The 18436-nt window shown below is 52.3% G+C and overlaps 2 protein-coding genes across 2 annotated transcripts; both read right to left on the bottom strand.

The window, feature by feature from the left end:
• On the bottom strand, window positions 1–2008 carry LOC116993349 (acrosin-like). The gene is made up of 5 exons (XM_033053749.1): window positions 1938–2008; window positions 1370–1609; window positions 790–1055; window positions 388–533; window positions 1–186 (listed from the first exon to the last, which is right to left on the bottom strand). The coding sequence occupies exons 1-5, from the start codon at window positions 2006–2008 to the stop codon at window positions 1–3; spliced, it is 909 nt and encodes a 302-aa protein (XP_032909640.1).
• Window positions 2009–9539: 7531 nt separating this feature from the next.
• LOC116993351 (acrosin-like) lies at window positions 9540–14243 on the bottom strand. The gene is made up of 7 exons (XM_033053751.1): window positions 14164–14243; window positions 13768–14007; window positions 13189–13454; window positions 12787–12932; window positions 12411–12585; window positions 10080–10225; window positions 9540–9806 (listed from the first exon to the last, which is right to left on the bottom strand). Exons 1-7 carry the CDS (start codon window positions 14241–14243, stop codon window positions 9540–9542), a joined length of 1320 nt encoding a protein of 439 aa, XP_032909642.1.
• Window positions 14244–18436: the final 4193 nt, after the last annotated feature.

The raw sequence follows: 18436 nt of genomic DNA on the forward strand, positions 1-18436 counted from the left end.
TCAAGAAGCACTTTGAACTGTGCCTCCATGCATGTTGTAATTGATCCAGTCATAGAAGTACTGAGTGGAGCTGTAGACTCCAGGCCTCATTGCCCTGGCACAGCCTTTTCCAAAGCTGGTCACTCCAAGAAGCCACCAGTGCGCATCATTGATGTCCTGGCACATGAGAGGACCACCGCTGTCACCCTGCAGCAGAGCAGAGAGGATTAAGGTGACTTTGGTGATCCCTGGGCAGGCAGGTGTGGATGGGGAGGGCATGGGAAGCCTCCACAGCAGTTGGGGGGAGCTGGGGCTGGGAGGGCAAAGCAGGCCCTGGGCTGTGTTGGGGTGGAGTTGCCCGGGCTGCTGGTGCTGCTGGGGGCTGAGGGGCTCATGGCATGCTCCTACCTGGCAGGTGTCAATGTTGCCCTGTGGGTAACCAGCACACACATTGTGGGGGTGGATGCCCCCTGCATACCAGTCACTGCTGTTGCAGAGCTGCAGATCGATGAGCTTGACCTTGGCCTCCTGGAGGCGATCACTTGAATCTTCAGCTGTGAGCAGAGAAAGGAATAAGCCCCTGGCAGCACCATGCCAGTTCATCTGTCTGGAGGGGATCCATTTCCCTTGTGTTTGGCTTTCCCTCTGCAGAGGCACTGGGGTGTTGTGTCCCTGCTGGCTCCCTCTGGGGCGTGGGCCAGGCCCATGTCTGCAGAGGCATGCATCGTGCAGCCTGGCTTTGGCTGCTGCTGTGGGGAAGCCCAAACCCCCTCCCCATTGTGCAGAGCTGGCCCAGGAACTGGAACTCACATCTTGCAGTGACGGCACCCCAGCCGGCCACCCAGCAGTTGCTGAGCTCTGAGAACACTAGATTGGGGTGAGCCACACAAGCCAGCTGGATGTAGGGGCTGCAGTGGACAGGATGGTCCAATTGCATCAGGGCGATATCATAGCTGAAGTCGTCAGGATTGTAGTATGGATGTAAGACCACCTGCTTGAGACTGCGCACTTGTGCACCAGGGCCCAGCTGAGTGAACTGGGTGGCTCCAATCACCACATACATCATGCTGATGTTACTGGAAAGGAAATGGAGAGAGGGCTGAGGGTGAGCACAGCCGTGTGCCACAGCAGCCCAGCAGTTGCCAGAGCTCTGCTTGGCAAGGCAGAGAGGGAGCTGTGCTCTGGCAGGTGTGAGTGCCCTCATATGCCTTAGGCTGAGGGAATGTCACGCTGAAGGCTGCTAGGAAGCCTTGGCACAAGGCCAGGCTTCTCCTGAGCAGTGTGGCAGCTGGGCTGCCTGAGAGGGAAGGGGATGGGAATAGCAGGTGGAGCTGCTGACAGGGCACCTGCTGTGGTTGTGGGGATATCCCCATTCCCTGCTCCTCCTTACTTGAACACATCGAAGCAGTGGGCTGCTGTGAGGACCCACTCTGAGGTGATGAGAGTCCCTCCACAGTAATGTCCCAGGTGTGGTGACCAGGGGTGCTGCAAACTGACGATCCAGGGCCAGGTTGCTTCTACGGCACCTGTGCCTCCCACAACACGTGTCAAGCCGTAGTCATAAACGTTGCCATAGTAATAATTCATGGGGATGTAGGCAGGTGCTTGAGCTCGGAGGCCGCAGGTCCCTCTGCAAGAAGAAAGCAATTTCCAAGCTGCATCACGGCCTGCTGTGGCTCAGGCTGTGGCTCAGGCTGTGGCTCAGGCTGTGGCTCAGGCCATGGCTCAGGTTGAAGCTCAGCCCTGTGCCCTCCCCACAAGGGCTGGCACGCACAGCAGGCCAGGGCAGCCCTTGGGGTGTGCGTCTGTCCGTGCCAGCACCTGGCTGCTGGCAAGGAACTGAGGGTGCCCCATGGTGGGTGGGAAGCTGGGGCCCGGCCATGGGGGACAGGCGGGCCCTCTGCAGGGAAGGCCCCAAGTGTTGCCATGGCTCCCTCCCAGGGCCTGGGGCCACTTACCCACAGTTGTCCCATATGCCGTGTGCCAGCCCAGCCACGGTGAGCAGGACGAGGAGGCCGAGCCGATTCATGGCTGCCAGAGGCACGTGTCAGCTGCAAGCACTGAGGGCTCCGTGCAGCAGCACAGCCACAGCCGCAATGCCCGCAGCAGCTGCGCTGCCCGTGGTGCCCTCGGCCCTGGGGCTGATGTCACAGAGGGCTGGGTTCCGTGTTCTGGGCACTGTGGGGCTCTGTGGAACTCGGGCTGCTGGGGGAGGGGCAATATGGAATCAGTGAGCCATAGAATGGTCTGGAGTGGAAGGGACCTTGGGGATCCTCTAGCTCTGACCCCCTTGCCTTGGGCACAGAGGGATAGCTTGCACTGGAGAAGGCTGCTCAGAGCCTGGCTCAGAAGCTGTCCTTGAACACTTTGAGAAATGGCACATCCACAGCTGCTCTGGGCAATCTATGCCTTTGCCTCAGTACTCTCACAAACAAGAATTTCTATATATGACCTCATCTAAGCTTCTCTCTGTCACTATAACGCCATTGCCCCTGGTCCTTTTAGGACCTGCCCTTGTAAGAAGGCTCACTGCAGCTTTCTTTAGGCCCCTGTTCTTGCAGGATGAGGCTGTGCAGTCCGTGAGGCAGGGAGCTGCTGAGGAATCCATTTGGGGCTGGGAGCGGGGTGTACAGCTGCAGTGCCAGCTGCAGATTGAGCTCTGGATGGAGGGAACCCAGGACCAGAGGCCGTGAACTGCCCACACTGTGCATGACAGAGGGCACAGGGAGCTGTGGCACCAGCCAGGGATTTGAATGGACACTGAATGCTGCAGCAGGAGCTGGTGGCTCTTTATGGAGCGTGACATCTGCAAGTCTGCGGGGGGAAGCCTGTCTGAGGTTGAATGGGTATGGATACCCATTATGACTGAGTGAGAGTGGCATGGGTAGGGAATCAAACGGGGCAGCCATTGGCTTGTTGGAGCCACCTGTCCCTTCGGAATGGTCACACAGGGAAGTTTCCTCAGCACTTTGGCAGCCCAGATGGGACCCTAGAGAAGTACTGCTTGACCCTCCATTCTTCAGAACCGGTACTGGTATGTTCATGTGGGATCTTTAGAGCAGGAAGGAGTCAAAGGGGGTGTGTTACAATTCTGTGCACAGATTCTGTGTAAATTATGAGGGTAGATTTGAGGTGCTCTGCTGGTGTGGCATTTGGTGTAGATTTGGTGAAATCACTGAAAGAGAGGGTGGAGAAGGTGTGTGTGGAATGATCACTGAGTCTAAGGTGGCCACAGAGGCATTGTGGAGGTCCCCATAAGTTGTGAAGTGGCAGGAGTCGAGTGTCTGCTAGAAAGTTCATGTCTCTTCTCAAAGGTTTTGGAGACAGGCAAAGGGAGACCCTTGCGTCCCGTGTGCCACACACTGGGTGCTATGGTGCCTGGGCACACACAAAAGGATTTTGAAGTCCCTTCTTGGCATGCAAAAAGGAGTTTCACATGGCTCCAGGTGTTTGATGTAATGGGAAATGTCCCTGGTTTAGGTGAGGAGATATCTGTGGCCAGTGTTGTGCAGAACAGGGAGAAATTGTTTGGGCAGCAGAATTTTGCCAAGACAGTACAAAAAGGTTGTTCCAGGATGACTGGGCAGCTTTAAGCTGGTCTGCTCACTGGGCAGGGTAATGGCCATCCCCAGCCCTGAGTGACACTTGTCTTGGTTTGAAATACAGATTTCTACGAGAGAAAGCAAGGCCCTCCCTTGTAATGGAGACTGCAAACCACCTCCATCTGAATTAATATAATTTTGAAATTAAGGGACTCTCAGACAAAGATGTGGGTATAGGAACAACAGATCTTTTCTAGTATGTACAGCAAGGCAGACAAACAACAGCACCTATGGAATTAACCCCAACCAGAAGAGGAATCCAGTTCAGCGCTCTCAGCCGCAGGCACTTTCCCCTGGGTGCAGTTCTGGTCACAGCCAGCAGGGGCGCTGGTGGCTGCCGGCAGGCATGGCGGGTACGATAATTCCCCCGCGCCTGCAGGGGGCACTGTACCGCGGGCTCGGAGCGCAGTGATGGCGGCTGGGCCTGGACAGGAGGGGATAGGGGAGAGAGGCTTTGCTGGGGCAGTGCTGGTCCCGGTGCTCCAGCACACTGCTTGGAAACAGGAAGCTGAAAGCAGGAGGGTGTCCTAGCAAGGCTGGGGTGCAGCTTCTAACAGCAGAAGAAGGCAGCTCCTGTCTGGGCTATGGCAATGGGAGCAGCGACCTCTTCCTCGGAAGAGAAGAGTGAGCAAGAGAGAGCAACTGCCCTGCTCTCCTTTTCCCGGCTTCTAATCTTGTGGTGACTCTATCCCTCTGAGGGAAACTTCTGAAAACCAAAGAGGTTCTCCTTCCCACATCTCAAGTACCCATTCATCAGTGCTTCTTAGCATTTATTTTACATTGTGAAATATTCCTCAGGCAAAAATAAAGGAAAAAAACCCCAACCCAAATCCCCAACAACACTTTGCATTCAGAGTCCTTAGTGAGCAGGCAGCCCCTGATTTATGCCAGGGTGTTGGGGACCAGTACAGATGTGTGGTGGTTGTTCTCAGCACAGCCCATCTTGATTAACACAAAGGGAAGTGTGCCACCTGCCATGAGACTGGACTCCATTGGCCTGGAAGCCAAGAAGAGTAGCCAGAAGCAAGTGGAGTGACACCTAGCCCAAGGCATTTTGAAGCCTTCCATTAGATGGAGAAAGTCAATGTTCACTTGCCTTCACCTAGAAAAGACAGCAACTGCCTTCAACAAGACTTTCCTGTGGTAGTCCTCTACCATTTTTCTCTTTTCCGCTCCCACTACCCCAAATACTGCGGTATGATTGAAATGATATAAAATTAGGGGGAGAATTTGTACAGTTTGTGGATGATTTTTAAAGTAGCAAGTTAAGAAGTTTCTTTCCCATCCTGTGGTGATTATGCAGATGTCCTAGTTTACGGCAAATTTAGGGAAAAACCTCCTGGAGGAGCCCCTAGGAGAGGAAAAAGAAAAAACAACCATCCCCCCAAGACTCCTCCCCCACCACCAGGTTCGGGAAGAATTTCCAATTTCCTCAGAGGAAAAAGTGGAAAGAACCTGTTTATTAATTAAACAAAACACTCCCAACACAAGAGAATAAAATTAAAAACCCCGGATGACAAAAAACTCTTTCACCGGTGTGAGAGGGTGACAAACTCAGGAAAATCCCTCCTGTGGGTAGTGTCAGTCTCCAGTGCTGAGAGTGGCTGCTGCAGATCTCAATTGCAGGGTGCCAGTGTTCCTCGGTGATCCAAGTCTGGTCCAAACAGGTTCAGAAGGTAAACAGGAAGGAAAGGGGGGAAAGAACAAAGAACAGTCCACAGAAAGAGATTGGACTGCCTAACTAATAAGCAAAAGCAAAACTAAAGCTAGCAAAAGCAAGCAAAGCAAGCAAAAGTAGCTAGCAGCCAGCAGCAAGCAGCAAGCAGCCCACCTGAGCCAGCAGAGCCAGCTTCCCAAGCACAGACATGGGAGAGGGGAGCCAACTGATAAGTAGACAAAACAAACTTTCACTTAAACAGGACACACGATTGGGGATACAAGCCACCATAACCTCACCGCAGGGCATTCCACCCCTTATCTCCCTATCATGAGTCCACTACTAAACACCATGTAAAAACTTCATCAATTAAATACTTCCATCTCATGCCTGTGTGATCTAATTTACAGACAATGGTGGTGACATTCAACAAACAATCATATTCGTTTCACCCCACAATCAGATCTCCCTGAGGTACACACCGTGTTGTTCCATCTCTCTGCATTACCCACCACGTACAACCTGGTCCTTGAGCAAAGACAATCCCACGAATGGGTTTGTCTGTACTCGAGGCAGAATGTATCCATACTGTCTTCCCTAACAAACCTCTCACATGGGCCACTGGGACTTTATCTCCATCTATTATATGAAGGGACTCAGACTGGGCAGGACCTGCTCGGTTGGTGGAGCCTCGGGTGTTAACTAACCAGGTGGCCTTTGCTAAATGCTGCTCCCAGTTTTTAAAAGAACCCCTACCCAATGCTTTCAAAGTGGTTTTTAACAATCCATTGTACCTCTCCACCTGCAGCTGGTGCATGGTAAGGGATGTGGTACACCCACTCAGTGCCGTGTTCCCTAGCCCAGCTGTTTATGAGACTGTTCTTGAAATGAGTCCCGTTGTCTGATTCAATCCTCCCAGGGGTACCATGCCTCCAAAGGACCTGTTTCTCAAGGCCCAGGATGGTGTTCCGAGCAGTGGCATGAGGCACAGGGTAGGTCTCCAACCATCCGGTGGTGGCTTCCACCATGGTCAGCATGTAGCGCTTGCCTTGGCGGGTCTGAGGCAGTGTGATGTAGTCAGTCTGCCAGGCCTCCCCGTACTTGTACTTGGACCAACGCCCACCATACCAGAGGGGCTTCACTCACTTGGCCTGTTTGATGGCAGCGCACGTATCACAGTCATGGATAACCTGAGTGATACTGTCCATGGTTAGATCCACCCCTCGGTCTCGTGCCCACTTATAAGTGCCATCTCTACCCTGGTGGCCTAAGGCATCATGAGCCCATCGTGCTAGGAACAATTCTCCCTTGTGGTCCCAATCAAGGTCTATCTTCGACACCCCTATCTTTGCAGCCTGATCTACCTTCTGATTGTTTTGCTGCTCTTCATTAGCTCTACTTCTGGGGACATGGGCATCTACATGGCGAACCTTCACAGGTAGTTTCTCTAACCGGGTAGCGATGTCTTTCCATTCTTCAGCAGCCCAAACTGGTTTTCCTCTACGCTGCCAGTTTGCCTCCTTCCATCTCTCCAGCCATCCCCCACAAAGCATTGGCTACCATCCAGGAATCAGTGTACAGATAAAGCTTTGGCCACTTCTCTCTTTCTGCAATGTCTAGGGCCAGCTGAATGGCTTTGAGTTCAGTAAATTGGCTTGATCCACCCTCTCCTTCAGTGGCCTCTGCAACTCGTCATGTGGGGCTCCATACAGCTGCTTTCCACCTCCGATTCATCCCTACGATGCGACAGGAACCGTCGGTGAATAAAGCGTAACAGGTTTCCTCTGCTGGCAGTTGGTTGTATGGCGGAGCTTCTTCAGCCCGTGTCACTGGTTCTTGTTCCTCATCTGTGACACCAAAACTTTCACCTTCAGGCCAATTTGTAATTACTTCCAAAATCCCAGGGCGATTCAGTTTTCCAATCCGGGCACACTGTGTGATAAGGGCAATCCACTTGCTCCATGTAGCACTGGTGGCATGGTGGGTGGAGGGAACCTTTCCTCAGCACTGGTAGTCAGGGTGCCAGGAGGAGTTGTGCTTCTGTGCCGATCACTTCTGAGGCAGCTTGGACTCCTTCATAGGCAGCCAAGATTTCCTTCTCTGTGGGAGTGTAGTTGGCTTCAGACCCTCTGTAGCTCCGACTCCAGAATCCCAGAGGTCGGCCTCGAGTCTCATCAGGCGCTTTCTGCCACAGGCTCCAGGACAAACCATGGCTCCCAGCTGCAGAGTAGAGCACATTCTTTACATCTGGTCCTGTCCTGGCTGGGTCAAGGGCTACAGCATGAGCAATTTCTTGCTTTATCTGGGCAAAAGCTTGTTGCTGCTCAGGGCCCCAATGGAAATCATTCTTCTTGCGGGTAACCATGTAAAGAGGGCGCACAATCTGACTGGACTCAGGAATGTGCATCCTCCAAAAACCTATAGCACCTAAGAAAGCTTGTGTCTCCTTCTTGTTGGTTGGTGGGGACATAGCTGTGATTTTGTCGATGACATCAGTAGGAATCTGACGCCGCCCATCTGGCCACTTCACTCCCAGGAACTGGATCTTCCGAGCAGGTCCCTTAACTTTACTCTTCTTGATGGCAAAGCCGGCTTCCAGGAGGATTCGGATGATTTCCTCTCCTTTCTCAAACACTTCTGCTGCTGTGTTCCCCCACACAATGATGTCATCAATATATTGTAGATGTTCTGGAGCTTCACCCTTTTCTAGTGCAGCCTGGATCAGTCCATGACAGATGGTAGGACTATGCTTCCACCCCTGGGGCAGTCGGTTCCAGGTGTACTGCACACCCCTCCATGTAAAGGCAAACTGAGGCCTGCACTCTGCTGCCAGAGGAATGGAGAAAAATGCATTGGCGATATCGATAGTGGCATACCACTTTGCTGCCTTGGATTCCACCTCATACTGCAGTTCCAGCATGTCCGGCACAGCAGCACTAAGTGGTGGAGTCACTTCATTCAATGCACGATAATCTACTGTCAATCTCCATTCCCCTTCAGATTTACACACAGGCCAGACAGGGCTGTTGAAGGGTGAGTGGGTTTTGCTGACCACCCCTTGGCTCTCCAGCTCTCGGATCATCTTATGGATGGGAACTACAGCATCTTGAGTTGTTCTATATTGTTGGCGATGCACTGTTGAAGTAGCAATTGGTACCTTTTGCTCTTCTGCCTTCAGAAGTCCTACTGTAGTTGGGTTCTCAGACAGTCCAGGTAAGGTGTTCAATTGCTGGATGCTCTCTGTCACCACAGCTGCTATCCCAAATGCCCACCTGAATCCTTTTGGGTCTTTAAAATACCCCCTTCGGAGGTAATCTATGCCTAAAATGCATAGGGCCTCTGGGCCAGTCACAATAGGGTGTTTTTGCCATTCCTTTCCAGTCAGACTCACTTCAGCTTCCACCAAGGTAAAGTCCTGTGATCCACCTGTCACACCAGCGATAGAGACAGATTCTGCCCCCACATATCTTGATGGGACTAATGTACATTGTGCACCAGCATCAACCAAAGCTTTATACTTTTGTGGTTCCGATGTGCCAGGCCAATGAATCCACACAGTCCAGAAAACACGATTTTCCCTCGCCTCACCCTGGCTAGAGGCAGGGCCCCTCTAAGCCTGTTTATCCTTCTTCCCTTGGGCACGTGTTTTGGAGGTTCCTTCAAGGGGATCGGACATGTCATCATCATCATTATACTTGGCAATTTGGCTACGGGCAACTGGAGCTGCTCTCCTTTTGGTGGAACTTCCTCTTTGAGTCTTGCCTTCCTTCAATTCATGCACCCGTTGTGCCAGAGCAGCGGTAGATTTTCCATCCCATCTCCTCATGTTTTCTCCACAATCACGCAGGAAGAACCACAGCTCAGCTCGTGGGGTATACCTTCTCTTCCCATCAGGGGAACGTCTGCGTTGGATACCAGGGCCTCTAATTGGTACAGCTGAGATTTGGACAAGGTCCTCCTTTAATCTCATCCCTGAGTCTCTTATGATTCTCCTCTATCTTGTCTTCTAATTTCTGCAGACATGTTTCCACAGCTGCGATTCTGGCATGTGTTGGACCATGTACAGCATCTGCATATGCTCGGAGCTTCTTTGCCATATCGAGCACGGTCTCATCCCTCTCATCCCTCTTCATTATTGTCAAAGCAGAAGCGTATTCATGTGGCCCAAGTCGCACAAGTTTTCGCCACATCACAGATGTACATGGTACCAAGTCTGGATTCCTAGTTGTTATGTCATCTGAGAAGATAATCTCTACCGCTGCCATTTCTCTCAGGCGTTGGATCCCTTGTTCTATAGTCTTTCACTGTGTCTGCTGCATATAGAGATCGTCTGCACACAGGTATCTTTGTGCTACACTGTCCAGGACCCGTGCCCAGAGGCTGTGAGGGTTAGTCCCCCTCATCATTCCTTGGTCAATGACAGGATCATGTGACAGGGATCCCAAATGCCTCGCTTCAGTGCCGTCCAGAATTGTAGCCTCGCCTGCAGCATCCCAAAGACGGACCAACCAACTAATTATAGACTCATCAGGTCGTCGAGTGTAATCCTTTCTTAGACCACGGAGGTCCTTTAGGAAAAAGGACTCAATATTGGCCTCTGATCTTGTACCAGTTGCTTTGACTCCTGGTTTTATGTCAGGAGGCACTGAGGGTCCTTCTCCTGCATCCTCATCATCCACTGGTCGATTGGTCTTGTCTGTGGATTTCCCACTTCTTGTGCTAGTAGCAACAGCCATTGGTTTGGCTGCTGGCCTCGAGCCTGGGGTGCTGGCTGCAGCCTGAGTGACTGGGATAGTGGCTGATTTATCTCCCTGTCCCCTTTCCTCTGCCTGCTGCCCTACAGTATCTAGCAGAGTGCGATAAGCATATGCCAGGGACCAGCTCACTGCAAGGATCTTTTCCTCCTTGGAGTTATCATGGCACTTCTCTTTCAGGTATTTTTCCGCCTCATCTGGGTTCTGAATTTGTTCAGGGGGAAAGTCCCAGACTATAGGGTCAGAAAATTCCTTTAAGATTTGGCCTATATACTCCCATTTCCCACACCTCTCAGGATTCCTCACACTTGGCTCTAGTCCTAAATCAGGAGTCCCATCAGCCCCTCTAGAAATCTCAGCTCTTATCCTATAGAAGCTGCAGACTGTATAAAGAAAGGTTACTAGATTAAACAGCAGAAAGATGGTCTCTTTAGCAGTCAGGGGAAACTGAACATACTCTAATAGGGATGTAAAAATTCAGAGGAGACGAAGGAAAACAAAGGTTGAAAAGCCTCATCCCCTGTTCTCCTCTAACAAACTGGGCACATAACCATAACCAAGAACCATACATTCCTGGAACAGACTCCAGCATCTTTATAAACCTCCTACAAGCCATTACAACTAAGCCCAGCCCGATGGATATTCTGGTCATTGCCCCTCTACTAGACAAACTGCGTATTAGGGAAAACACTGGAGCTATTTCTGGATGAGAAAATAAACCCAAGGACCATAGAGGTATTAAGACCTCAAAAAATCCTAAAGAGCAAAAATACATGCAGGCCTCCACCCCCAGAGACATTATAAATTCAAACAACATTATTAGAACGAAGTTTTTTCCACTTTGTCTTGCCCTACAATTGGGCGCCAAAAATTTGTCCTAGTTTAGGGCAAATTTAAGGAAAAACCTCCTGGAGGAGCCCCCAGGAGAGGGGGGAGAAAAAAAAAAAAAAACCCCAAGACTCCTCCCCCACCACAAGGTTCGGGAAGAATTTTCTCAGAGGAAAAAGTGGAAAGAACCTGTTTATTAATTAAACAAAACACTCCCAATACAAGAGAAGAAAATTAACAACCTCAGATGACAAAAAAACTCTTTCACGGGTGTGAGAGGGTGACAAACTCAGGAAAATCTCTCCTGTGGGTAGTGTCAGTCTCCGGCGCTGAGAGTGGCTGCTGCAGATCTCAATTGCAGGGTGCCAGTGTTCCTCGGTGATCCAAGTCCGGTCCAAAAAGGTTCAGAAGGTAAACAGAAAGGAAAGGGGGGAAAGAACAAAGAACAGTCCACAGAAAGAGATTGGACTGCATAACTAATACGTAAAAGCAAAACTAAAGCTAGCAAAAGCAAGCAAAGCAAGCTAAAGTAGCTAGCATCAAGCAGCCCACCTGAGCCAGCAGAGCTAGCCTCCCAAGCACAGACATGGGGGAGGGGAGCCAACTGATAAGTAGACAAAACAAACTTTCGCTTAAACAGAACACACCATTGGGGATACAAGCCACCATAACGTCAGCCCAGGTGCAGTTTGCATCTGCGCTCTTTGATTGCTCCTTCTCTCCATTTGCCAGGCTTATACAGCCCTCTCATCTTGCTCCACTCCTCCCTTATTCTGCCCTCGTCTCCTCCCAAATATGGTACCAAGCCCAGGGATCCCCCTGGCTCACAGGTTGGCCCTGCCTGTGAACAGCCTTGGTGTTGCAGCTGCTCTTGACCCACTCCCCTTGGCCTTCCATGACATTACTGGTGTGCTCTCCTACTGTTCCTGGCAGATTCCTCTCCCCAAAATGAGCCCAGCTCTTCCTTTGAGTAACTGAAGTGTGACCACCTGGCACAGCAATGCCCCTTTACTGCCTGTGAAATCTGGCTCTGCCTCAGGGCACTGGCACTCCAGTCAGGAGCCAGGAGTTTCCCTTGTCATGCCTGGGAGTTTCCCAGGTCTGTTCCCTTTAGCCCAGGCTCACAGCAGGCTCTAATCAGCTGCCTATGTGCCTTTGAGCACCATGTGCAAGGTGTCTGCTTTTATCCTATCCCCTTCCTAGGCTTGATGTGCCAGCTTCCTCCAGCCATGGTGGCTCAGAGCACTGTCCTCTGTGACCAGGCACTCTGGGGCTCTTTGGAGCCACTGAGTCCCTTTGTGCCTGGCGGGCTCATTCTGCAGGTGCCAATGGTGGCAGTCCTTGCCTTGCCTTGCCCAGGAGTTGGAAATGCACAGAAAAGATGGATCCTTGTGAACAAAGGTAACTTTATTTCAACAATTAAATAAATTCCAATATTTGCATGCACACAGAAGAGGAGTGTGGCCAGGACAGAGCAGGCTTTTGACACTGAGGCTGCTACTGGATCAGCAGGCATGACGGCAGCAGGCAAAGGTTGTGGTGCAGTGCAGCCTGCCCTGGATCCTGTTGGCCCTGCTGCTCAAGAAGCACTTTGAACTGTGCCTCCATGCATGTTGTAATTGATCCAGTCGTAGAAGTACTGAGTGGAGCTGTAGACTCCAGGCCTCATTGCCCTGGCACAGCCTTTTCCAAAGCTGGTCACTCCAAGAAGCCACCAGTGCGCATCATTGACGTCCTGGCACATGAGAGGACCACCGCTGTCACCCTGCAGCAGAGCAGAGAGGATTAAGGTGACTTTGGTGATCCCTGGGCAGGCAGGTGTGGATGGGGAGTGTGTGGGAAGCCCCGACAGCAGTTGGGGGGAGCTGGGGCTGGGAGGGCAAAGCAGGCCCTGGGCTGTGTTGGGGTGGAGGTGCCCGGGCTGCTGGTGCTGCTGGGGGCTGAGGGGCTCATGGCATGCTCCTACCTGGCAGGTGTCAATGTTGCCCTGTGGGTAACCAGCACACACATTGTGGGGGTGGATGCCCCCTGCATACCAGTCACTGCTGTTGCAGAGCTGCAGATCGATGAGCTTGACCTTGGCCTCCTGGAGGCGATCACTTGAATCTTCAGCTGTGAGCAGAGAAAGGAATAAGCCCCTGGCAGCACCATGCCAGTTCATCTGTCTGGAGGGGATCCATTTCCCTTGTGTTTGGCTTTCCCTCTGCAGAGGCACTGGGGTGCTGTGTCCCTGCTGGCTCCCTGTGGGGCATGGGCCAGGCCCATGTCTGCAGAGGCATGCATCGTGCAGCCTGGCTTTGGCTGCTGCTGTGGGGAATCCCAAACCCCCTCCCCATTGTGCAGAGCTGGCCCAGGAGCTGGAACTCACATCTTGCAGTGACGGCACCCCAGCCGGCCACCCAGCAGTTGCTGAGCTCTGAGAACACTAGATTGGGGTGAGCCACACAAGCCAGCTGGATGTAGGGGCTGCAGTGGACAGGATGGTCCAATTGCATCAGGGCGATATCATAGCTGAAGTCGTCAGGATTGTAGTATGGATGTAACACCACCTGCTTGAGACTGCGCACTTGTGCACCAGGGCCCAGCTGAGTGAACTGGGTGGCTCCAATCACCACATACATCATGCTGATGTTACTGGAAAGGAAATGGAGAGAGGGCTGAGGGTGAGCACAGCTGTGTGCCACAGCAGCCCAGCAGTTGCCAGAGCTCTGCTTGGAAGGCAGAAAGGGAGCTGTGCTCTGGCAGGTGTGAGTGCCCTCACATGCCTTAGGCTGAGGGAATGTCAAGCTGAAGGCTGCTAGGAAGTCCTGGCACAAGGCCAGGCTTCTCCTGAGCAGTGTGGCAGCTGGGCTGCCTGAGAGGGAAGGGGATGGGAATAGCAGGTGGAGCTGCTGACAGGGCACCTGCTGTGGTTGTGGGGATATCCCCATTCCCTGCTCCTCCTTACTTGAACACATCGAAGCAGTGGGCTGCTGTGAGGACCCACTCTGAGGTGATGAGAGTCCCTCCACAGTAATGTCCCAGGTGTGGTGACCAGGGGTGCTGCAAACTGACGATCCAGGGCCAGGTTGCTTCTACGGCACCTGTGCCTCCCACAACACGTGTCAAGCCGTAGTCATAAACGTTGCCATAGTAATAATTCATGGGGATGTAGGCAGGTGCTTGAGCTCGGAGGCCGCAGGTCCCTCTGCAAGAAGAAAGCAATTTCCAAGCTGCATCACGGCCTGCTGTGGCTCAGGCTGTGGCTCAGGCTGTGGCTCAGGCTGTGGCTCAGGCTGTGGCTCAGGCTGTGGCTCAGGCTGAAGCTCAGCCCTGTGCCCTCCCCAAAAGGACTGGCACGCACAGCAGGCCAGGGCAGCCCTTGGGGTGTGCGTCTGTCCATACCAGCACCTGGCTGCTGGCAAGGAACTGAGGCTGCCCCATGGCGGGTGGGAAGCTGGGGCCCGGCCATGGGGGACAGGCGGGCCCTCTGCAGGGAAGGCCCCAAGTGTTGCCGTGGCTCCCTCCCAGGGCCTGGGGCCACTTACCCACAGTTGTCCCATATCCCGTGTGCCAGCCCAGCCATAGTGAGCAGGACGAGGAGGCCGAGCCGATTCATGGCTGCCAGAGGCACGTGTCAGCTGCAAGCACTGAGGGCTCCGTGCAGCAGCACAGCCACAGCCGCAATGCCCGCAGCAGCTGCGCTGCCCGTGGTGCCCTCGGCCCTGGGGCTGATGTCACAGATGGCTGGGTTCCGTGTTCTGGGCACCGTGGGGCTCTGTGGAACTCAGGCTACTGGGGGAGGGGCAATATGGAATCAGTGAGCCATAGAATGGTCTGGAGTGGAAGGGACCTTGGCGATCCTCTAGCTCTGACCCCCTTGCCTTGGGCACAGAGGGATAGCTTGTGCTGGAGAAGGCTGCTCAAAGCCTGGCTCAGAAGCTGTCCTTGAACACTTTGAGAAATGGCACATCCACAGCTGCTCTGGGCAATCTATGCCTTTGCCTCAATACTGTCACTAACAAGAATTCCTACATTTGACCTCATCTAAAGCTTCTCTCTGTCACTGTAACGCCATTGCCCCTGGTCCTTTTAGGACCTGCCCTTGTAAGAAGGCTCACTGCAGCTTTCTTTAGGCCCCTGTTCTTGCAGGATGCTGCTGTGCAGTCCGTGAGGCAGGGAGCTGCTGAGGAATCCATTTGGGGCAGTGTAAGAGTTGGTCCGAAGATTGCCTGATTCTGCCTCACAATCATCGTCAGTGACTGAGACCTTGAGACCTCCACCACTTGTTCCAGGCTGGAGCCGCTGAAGCTATGCCAAGGCGGATGTTCTAATGAACTGAGTCTGGTTGTGTGCTGCATCATTATGGTGCGCTGTGCCCTAGCAGGTGCAGGCTTAACCATACTTTCTGCAGCTGAATCAACAGGCCTCACTCTCACAATGGTCCATAAATCTTCCCACCTTTTGGCCAGCGGCCCCTCACCTCGAAATGGACTATAAAATTATCACCCTCAGAAGAGACCTTTGGAGACTTCTTTCTCCCCATGGATGGAAGACATCGCTGGATGACCTGAGGACTTCTCATCTGTTGGTAGCTATTCCCCCCTATTCTCTCTCTCTCTCGCTATCTCTCTGTCTCTCTGTCTCTGTCCCTCTCTCTCTCGCTCTCTCTCTGTCCCTCTGTCTCTCTGTCTCTCTGTTACACTGTCTCTGTCCCTCTGTCTCTTTCTCTGCCTCTGTCTTTGTCTCTCTCTGTCAATCCCTCTCTCTCGCTCTCTTTCTACAACATCATCTTTTTATCTCTCTCCTTCTCACCATTACCCCAAAACTGAATTGTTGGCCCTCAATAAATTGCTTTGCTGCTTGTTGCTGAACAAAACCTTAGTCTCTTGCTGTTGTCCTTTGCACCTCGCGGTCGAACGAACCATCATGATCCCCGCTCAGGTTGTGCGGACCGTGACAGGTAGGGAGCGGGGTGTGCAGCTGCAGTGCCAGCTGCAGATTGAGCTCTGGATGGGGGAAACCCAGGACCAGAGGCTGTGAACTGCTCACACTGTGCATGACAGAGGGCACAGGGAGCTGTGGCACCAACCAGGGATTTGAATGGACACTGAACACTGCAGCAGGAGCTGGTGGCTCTTTATGGAGCGTGACATCTGCAAGTCTGCTGGGGGAATCCTGTCTGAGGTTGAATTTGTATGGATACCCATTCTGACTGGGTGAGAGTGGCATGGGTAGGGAATTAAACAGGGCAGCCATTGGCTTGTTGGAGCCACCTGTGCCTCCAGAATGGTCACACAGGGAAGTTTCCTCAGCACTTTGGCAGCCCAGATGGGACCCTAGAGAAGTACTGCTTGACCCTCCATTCTTCAGAGCTGGTACTGGTATGTTCACGTGGGATCTTTAGAGCAGGAAGGAGTCAAAGGGGGAGTGTTACAATTCTGTGCACAGATTCTGTGTAAATTAAGAGAGTAGATTTGAGGCTCTCTGCTGGTGTGGCATTTGGTGTAGATTTGGTGAAATCACTGAAAGAGAGGGTGGAGAAGGTGTGTGTGGAATGATCAGTGAGTCTAAGGTGGCCACAGAGGCATTGTGGAGGCTCCCATAAGTTGTGAGGTGGCAGGAGTCGAGTCTCTGCTAGAAAGTTCATGTCTCTGCTAAAAGGTTTTGGAGACAGGCACAGGGAGACCCTTGTGTCCCTTGTGCCACACACTGGGTGCTATGGTGCCTGGGCACACACAAAAGGATTTTGAAGTCCCTTCTTGGCATGCAAAAAGGAGTTTCACATGGCTCAAGGTGTTTGATGTAATGGGAAATGTCCCTGGTTTAGGTGAGGAGATATCTGTGGCCAATGTTGTGCAGAACAGGGGGAAATTGTTTGGGCAGCAGAATTTTGCCAAGACAGTACAAAAAGATTGTTCCAGGGTGACTGGGCAGCTTTAAGCTGGTCTGCTCACTGGGCAGGGTAATGGCCATCCCCAGCCCTGAGTGACACTTGTCTTGGTTTGAAATACAGATTTCTACGAGAGAAAGCAAGGCCCTCCCTTGTAATAGAGACTGCAAACCACCTCCATCTGAATTAATATAATTTTGAAATTAAGGGACTCTCTGGCAAAGATGTGGGTATAGGAATAACAGATCTTTTCTAGTATGTACAGCAAGGCAGACAAACAACAGCACCTATGGAATTAACCCCAACCAGAAGAGGAATCCAGTTCAGCGCTCTCAGCCGCAGGCACTTTCCCCTGGGTGCAGTTCCGGTCACAGCCAGCAGGGGCGCTGGTGGCTGCCGGAGGGCATGGCGGGTATGATAATTCCCCCGCGCCTGCAGGGGGCACTGTACCGCGGGCTCGGAGCGCGGTGATGGCGGCTGGGCCCAGACGGGAGGGCATAGGGGAGAGAGGCTTTGCTGGGGCAGTGCTGGTCCCGGTGCTCCAGCACACTGCTTGGAAACAGCAAGCTGAAAGCAGGAGGGTGTCCTAGCAAGGCTGGGGTGCAGCTTCTAACAGCAGAAGAAGGCAGCTCCTGTCTGGGCTATGGCAATGGGAGCAGCGACCTCTTCCTCAGAAGAGAAGAGCGAGCAAGAGAGAGCAACTGTCCTGCTCTACTTTTCCCGGCTTCTAATCTTGTGGTGACTCTATCCCTCTGAGGGAAACTTCCGAAAACCAAAGAAGTTCTCCTTCCCACATCTCAAGTACCCATTCATCAGTGCTTCTTAGCATTTATTTTACATTGTGAAATATTCCTCAGGTAAAAATAAAGGAAAAAAACCCCAACCCAAATCCCCAACAACACTTTGCATTCAGAGTCCTTAGTGAACAGGCAGCCAGTGATTTACGCCAGGGTGTTAGGGATCAGTACAGATGTGTGGTGGCTGTTCTCAGCACAGCCCATCTTGATTAACACAAAGCGAAGTGTGGCACCTACCGTGAGACTGGACTCCATTGGCCTGGAAGCCAAGAAGAGTAGCCAGAAGCAAGTGGAGTGACACCTAGCCCAAGGCATTTTGAAGCCTTCCATTAGATGGAGAAAGTCAATGTTCACTTGCCTTCACCTAGAAAAGACAGCAACTGCCTTCAACAAGACTTTCCTGTGGTAGTCCTCTACCATTTTTCTCTTTTCCGCTCCCACTACCCCAAATACTGCGGTATGATTGAAATGATATAAAATTAGGGGGAGAATTTGTACAGTTTGTGGATGATTTTTTAAGTAGCAAGTTAAGAAGTTTCTTTCCCATCCTGTGGTGATTATGTGTAGCACTCAGGCAAAGCAGCACACCAAGGTGCAGTTTGCGTCTGTGCTCTTTGATTGCCCCTTCTCTCCATTTGCCAGGCTTATACAGCCCTCTCATCTTGCTCCACTCCTCCCTTTTCTCTGCCCTCGTCTCCTCCCAAATATGGAGCCAAGCCCAGGGATCTCCCTGGCTCACAGGTTGGCCCTGCCTGTGAACAGCCTTGGTGTTGCAGCTGCTCTTGACCCACTCCCCTTGACCTTCCATGACATTCCTGGTGTGCTCTTCTACAGTTCCCTCCAGATTCCTCTCCCCAAAATGAGCCCAGCTCTTCCTTTGAGTAACTGAAGTGTGACCACCTGGAACAGCAATGCCCCTTTACTGCCTGTGAAATCTGGCTCTGCCT

Source organism: Catharus ustulatus, chromosome 3, assembly GCF_009819885.2.
Source record: "Catharus ustulatus isolate bCatUst1 chromosome 3, bCatUst1.pri.v2, whole genome shotgun sequence".
NCBI lineage: Eukaryota > Metazoa > Chordata > Aves > Passeriformes > Turdidae > Catharus > Catharus ustulatus.

Bases quoted from the DNA above. Each gene is read 5' to 3' on its own strand.
- LOC116993349 (XM_033053749.1), bottom strand. From the start codon at position 2,008: ATGAATCGGCTCGGCCTCCTCGTCCTGCTCACCGTGGCTGGGCTGGCA. The intron at 1,610-1,937 runs GTAAGTGGCCCC...TTCTTCTTGCAG, and splicing joins GGCATATGGGACAACTGTGG to AGGGACCTGCGGCCTCCGAG. The intron at 1,056-1,369 runs GTAAGGAGGAGC...TTTCCTTTCCAG, and splicing joins CACTGCTTCGATGTGTTCAA to TAACATCAGCATGATGTATG.
- LOC116993351 (XM_033053751.1), bottom strand. From the start codon at position 14,243: ATGGGGCAGCCTCAGTTCCTTGCCAGCAGCCAGGTGCTGGTATGGACA. The intron at 14,008-14,163 runs GTGCGTGCCAGT...TTCTTCTTGCAG, and splicing joins AAGGGCTGCCCTGGCCTGCT to AGGGACCTGCGGCCTCCGAG. The intron at 10,226-12,410 runs GTGCTTCTTGAG...CTGACCCTATAG, and splicing joins GCATGGAGGCACAGTTCAAA to TCTGGGACTTTCCCCCTGAA.